General features: G+C 41.1%; 1 protein-coding gene across 4 annotated transcripts in view; it reads right to left on the bottom strand.

Annotated features, from left to right (window-relative positions):
• Nucleotides 1–1,139: 1,139 nt before the first annotated feature.
• hivep3b (HIVEP zinc finger 3b) overlaps nt 1,140–6,000 on the bottom strand; it is a 41,928-nt gene continuing 37,067 nt past the window's right edge. For 3 of the 4 annotated variants that reach the window (XM_072394546.1, XM_072394545.1, XM_072394547.1), the window contains 4 exons: nt 4,241–4,416; nt 3,984–4,085; nt 2,924–3,582; nt 1,140–2,744 (listed from right to left, as the gene is read on the bottom strand). In XM_072394546.1, the coding sequence (XP_072250647.1) occupies nt 2,082–2,744; nt 2,924–3,582; nt 3,984–4,085; nt 4,241–4,416 (1,600 nt within the window). In that variant the 3' untranslated portion in view covers nt 1,140–2,081. The remainder of the gene's footprint in view (nt 2,745–2,923; nt 3,583–3,983; nt 4,086–4,240; nt 4,417–6,000) is intronic. The other variant, XM_072394548.1, reaches the window with a different exon arrangement.

Below are 6,000 nucleotides of genomic sequence, written 5' to 3'. Positions count from 1 at the left end.
CATGCCTGTGTAAGCTTTACATAATCCCCATCTTGCTGTGCTGTGCTTTTTGCATAAGGCCAGTGAGAAAGAATCAAAAGCACCGCAGGGACTGGATGAGAATGATACCGTTTATGTGAATATTGTTTTGTTTACTGATCCTCTTTTATTCAGTTCAACATTAACGTACACCAAGACTTTCAATTGCCCATGTAAGGACGTTACAAATGTGTGTGGAAATGATGATTGTTGTTGACCGAGTCAAACCCTTCGGATGTGTCCACATAATAAAAAAAAGAACAAGAAAGAGCTTTTTTAAAAATGATTGACAGAGGGAACCAACAACTGACCCACATAGCCAGTCATACTTACTGGAATTTATGACATGTTATTTAACTCCATGTGGGCTTGGAATTGATCAACTCTATTCCACCGAGGGAGTGTGTCACCCAGTTAATCCAAACTGAGACTACAACCAAGGAAGAATGGAGAAGATGACTCCAGTGTTTCTACAGCTAAGGTTAAGAGAGCATCATGTTCATAGAATGTCAATGTATCAGCTGTCAACATCAGCAGCATTGTGATTGACCTTAGAGGTTGGCGACATCTAGTGGTAGTCAATAGTCCTGTCAGACGCCGGCCACTCCGATAATTCTGGTAATGAAAATACTGAATGTATTACTTTAATGATGCAATTTGAAGCTTGTCTAAGTGTTTTAGAGGAAAATGTACTAACCTCTGTCAGAATATTGGGTTTGGGTCTTTCAACTGAGCGACTTGAAACACACACGGAAAAACACAGACGAATGGTTGAAAAGAAAAAGATGGAATATTTTAAACTGGCCAGCAATGAGCACTGACTTAAATCTGCTCGAAGAGTTGAAATCTGAAGGGATAAAAGCTGCTAGTGCAAAAACGACTTGCACAAACCAGTGTCTCTGTATTAATTCACTGTAAAGCAAGATGTTTTTTTCCCTTTTGATAACTTTTTTTTTTTTTTTTTTTTTTTTTTTACATTTTACTGATATATTCTGATCATTTCATTTGTATTTATCAATTTCACACAACAGTTTGATCTCCTCTATAGATTGACAGAGCCTGTTTCGTACTCTTTCGAACTCTGGAAAAAAAAAGAAGAAGAAGAAGAAGGACAAGACCTCAAAGGAGTCTGGTGCTGCTTTTAATTTTTTTTTTTCAATGACTAGAAATTTTGCTGTGGGAAATCGGCAGGGCACTTGATCCTCTGGTACCAGCCAAATCAATCCTCCATCTTTGTCACCAGTTAAAGTTACAAGAACATCATGAAAAAGACACAGATGTAACAAAAAAAAAGGTTTTTCTTTCCAGATAACAAAAATCTTTTTTAAAAAAGAACAAGCTTGAAATAATGATCATTGTCATTTAATAACAATAAATAAGGAGCGCTCTTCCCTGTACAGACATATACTCTGATCTAAAGTCTTTTGTAATAAAAATAGAACTTCAGTGCACACACACATTTCTCCTCGTTCCTCTGGATCTCCACGACATGACTCTCAGTTACTCTGGCTAAAAAGCATTGGCCTTTAGAACAGAAACAATCAAAACACCAAATATTAACCCTCTTTAAGAACATAAAAAAGCATCTATAAAAATTCACAGCCTTCTCTTTATTCTATCTGTACTGTACATCTCAAAAACACAAACCTGGACGGAAAAGGCACAAGTAACTACAATGTGAGTAATACTGAAAAAAACAAAACAAAAATGGAATTATTTTTTGATGAAAGATTTTGGTCATTTACAAATTTATTCATATTCCATGTACATATATTCAAACAGTTAAGATTACCGGTATCTATTCAGATACAGGAGGGCTATATTTTATATAGATATATATATATATTTATATATAATTTATATAGAGAGACTTACAGAAACATTATTTTCACACAGAAAAAAGTGCATTATTTTTATACCAAACCTGAATATTGCCCAAAAACAAACATTTAAGTTAACAATAGTATTGAAAACTGTATAAAACAAAGCAATAAAAAAACAAGACTAGTGTAGCAACAAATAAAGCAAAATGGGATGCACAATGCATCAAGGTGTCAACACTGTTAAGTGCTCTGTTCTGTTCTGGCTGAGTCTCCTTTAGCTTCTCCCTCCACCTCATCACTACCTGATGGTAGCTCCTCCCTCTCTGGCTGCTGTCCAATGGCACACGAGGCTACTGGGGCTGTTAGGCTGAGGCTAAGTGCTCTTGTATGACTGTCTCTGCTGCTGTGTTCTGTGATATCAGTAGCAGACCTGTGGACGTGGACGAAGCTATGTGAGCTGCCATATTGCTTTGAGTCTGTGGTCTCCAACTCCGCTTTGGAAAACGTTAGCGCTGTGCTAAGACCATGCCGCACTGACTGGCTGGTTCCTGCTGCCTGGTGCTCTGACCAGTTATCTCCAGGAGTCCTAAGCCCTTGAGTCCTGGGGGTCCCGCCCCAGTATGATTCAAACCGGGCCAGTGATGGCCCCTCCAGTGGGGGAGATGTTGGGGATGAGGGGGTAGTGGGGTGGGACCTCGGTCTGGCCTGTACCATTTGGATCCCACCGATTGGAATCATCAGGTAGGGGACCTTGGCTTGTTGGGAGTGCATGGGAAGATGGCTGAATATGTTGTCTGCTGTTTGGAGGCCTGAGTAAGCCTCACAGGTGGAAAGACGAAAAGCAGGTGGAAAAAAGCTGGTTTCTGCCAATGTTCGCCCTTCTTCTGCTGCACCACCTTTCGCCTGTAGAGGGAGCAAACACATTATTTTTGCGAACCGAATTACATTGTGAATATACAAGTACTGTGTACTGAGATCTTCCCAGGAGGCAAGTGCAATTTATAGAAAATATATTGGTATTATTAACTCCCTGTTTAAATGTGTAAGAATACATGTATGATGTACAAATAAAACAGACTGACCGATTTGACGTGACCTCCTTTCATGTGGGGACTCTCCCAGGGCAGGTATCCAGGGGTTCTGTGCTGTACCCCCTGTGTTAATGGAGAAGTCCGAATTCTAGTTGGCCGGTAGCAGCTGGGTGAAGTGGGACGAAGAGGAGAAAGGGGTCTGATGGGAGACGGTCCTTTCTCAGGGGAGGGTGAAACGTGTTGGCTGGGGGAGGACAGGTCGGTCATGGGGGACAGACTACGGATCGGTGAGGAAATTTCCAGACGGGGGGAGAGACTGCGGCTGGGGGAGCAGCTCTCACTGCTGGGGGAGAAGGCTCTCGGAGACGCTTTCCAGCCTCGTCGAGAGAAGAGTGCTCTCCTGCTGCCTGGCGAGGCCGCTCGCCTGCCGGACCAGACTCCCCGCTGAGAGGGCTCCCGACCGGGGCTGGGACTGGGCTCAGGATCGGGAGTGCTCTGCTGTGAGCGCCGACTGCAACTGGAGCGTCCCCCAGCAGACGGGTGGGTGTCCGAAGAACAGGAGGATGGTGGGTCTTCATGGGATGCAGATTCCTCTTCCTCCTCCTCCTCCTCATCATCTTCATTGTCATCGTCATCCTCAGTCTCCTCCACGTCAGAAAACTGATGCTCCTCCTGTTCTTCTGAGCCACGCACACGTTCATCGCTTCCTGCTTTTTGTGCAGACACAGAAAAACACAAACATCTTCCCTTAACATCCGTATTGTAAACGTCAAAACCACTGCACTTAATGTACAAAGTTGGGTCATAAACCTTCACATGAACAGAAGGAGCAAGCACAAAGAGTGACGCCAGAACTCTTTTACCTGCCTACCATCAAACCATTTTATAAAAGGAGAATGTGGCTCGCTCTGTATTCTTAATTTATTCATCTTATGCTTTTTCACATTTCTTTTACAAGGCCAGAGGGAGGAGAATAGAACATGGTGTTGCATAAGCTGTCAGTATTGAGCAGCTACTATTCTTCACAGACAGAAGTTCATCCAGCTGTATACCGATAGTTCTACTTAGTGGAAGGGAAATATGTGAGATGCATCTCCATCCCCTGAAGTACCTGTTTCCTCGCTCTCCGGCTCGTCAAGCGATGACTCAGATACTCCCATTGCCTGGCATTTTTTCCCATGAGCCTTTGACTTCATGTGTTTTGTAAGGTTTCCTAGGAAAGAACAAGAAATGCCCATGAAAACTGCCTTTGACTTGCAGAATAAAAGGAAAAGTAGGATATTTTTAACATAGAACTACCACTGTGATGACAAGTAAAGAACCAAAATAGAACTCATGTTTTATGTAACTTTCAAATTGTCTGTTCACCTTTGGTTTTAAAGGCAAAGTTGCAATGTTTGCAAATGTATGGACGAACATCAGTGTGTGTTCTGATGTGCTTTTTCAGCATGCTAGGCTTTTTGCAGCGAATGCCACACTCTCCGCATATGTACTTCCCCCTGCCGCGACCTCTCACATAGACATACTCTTCATTGGACTTATACCTAAGATAAAGAGAAGAGAAAGAAAAGATATGGTTGCCTGAAAAATGTCGAAATTACTTTTAATGCATACCTCTGAGTGTACATGTACAAATATAATAGCCTCTACATCTAGCAGATTAAACACACATGCGATTTTAAAGCTGCAGTGACTAAAGTAACTACATGCAACAAAGTGATGTAATTCATTTGTATTGATTTTATAAGAATTTGGTTTCAGGGATGGCTCTCCATTTTTTTTTTTTTCAGATCAAAGTGGACACCAAGCAGGAGAGTCAAATACATAGTCTCCAGTGTCAAATATAGAATATAGTCAGACTATAATTACATAGTAGAGTCAACCAACAATCAATTTCAGTCAATCAGACCAGCACTGCATTATCCACATTTGGGCTCTCCACACTACACCCCTTTCTGGGAGAAAAACAATCCTACAAGCAGCATTGAGAACAACCATAAGAGTCCATTATAAATTAGAAACATTACGCAAAACTGTTTTTTGTCTAATTGGTTGCACCAATAATAAATCCCCAAAAAGCTGATCTCTGAATTGTTTTAACCCTGCGATGTCCAAAAAAAAAGGATCCTGATAGAAGGGTTTCATCATTTCAACAGTGGATGAATGTGTGAAATATAAAGACAAAGCCCACAATAGTGAAAATAAAAGAACACTCTAATGGCTTCGGACACAGAAAACAAAGAAAAGTAGGTTGATGAAAGATCCTCTTGTCAAGATGCTACACTCGTGTTTTTGCTCCACCGCTCTTATGCTGCCATACGAGATCAGTCAAGTTAAGATTAGCTTATATTGGGGGCGACGAGACAAATCATTTTAACTTCTATGAATTTTACATGAAGAGTTGTGACCTTGTGTTAGCAGAGTGTGTTGTAGCCTTGCAGAACAGGACAGGGGAACCAGCCGTGTCCACTTTGCAGATTCAGTATAACTAATCAAAGTCCGCAACTTAAATTATATAAAGAATTTATTCTTCACAGTTTACTAAAATTCCCTGGTACGACCAAAGGGTCAGTGTTGACACCTGGTTAGCATGCTATGCACTAGTCAGCTGTCAGAGCAGGTGCTGCTGCCCGCTAGCATATAATTTCTTGAGTAGGAGTAAAAAGTTAAATATTTCACTGACAATTTGCCTCCATGTAGACTGTGTTTTGTAAAAACAGTCATTTGGGTGCAAAAAAGGTCTTCCCAGTGCTTTACTTATCATCTGTCAATTTTGAGCCCAGGAATGAAGTTGAAAACACAACATATATTGTGTAGTCTTGTGATTATCGTTACACTCAAGTTGTTTGCAAATCCACCACATACAGAAAATATTAGGATTCATAGCTGAATTTTATGACTATGTCATGAATTTGATGCCAAAATTTACTTGCCAAGTCCTGAAAAATATTTGTCTCTTTAGTTACTAAATACACTAGGATGTACACCATTTAGTTAGCAGTTAGCCCCTGGATACAGCTGATGGAAACAATGTTCATGACTGCAATCTTAGTCAGACAAAAAACACGGAACAATGTGCTAAAAGAGGCTCTGAGGGTAAAGCTGCCTGATGATTGTCTGTGGCTTCG

This window comes from Leuresthes tenuis, unplaced genomic scaffold (genome assembly GCF_036924035.1).
Source record: "Leuresthes tenuis unplaced genomic scaffold, fLeuTen1.0.hap1 SCAF_10, whole genome shotgun sequence".
Taxonomy (NCBI): domain Eukaryota; kingdom Metazoa; phylum Chordata; class Actinopteri; order Atheriniformes; family Atherinopsidae; genus Leuresthes; species Leuresthes tenuis.
This window is presented reverse-complemented; position numbering and strand designations above follow the sequence as displayed.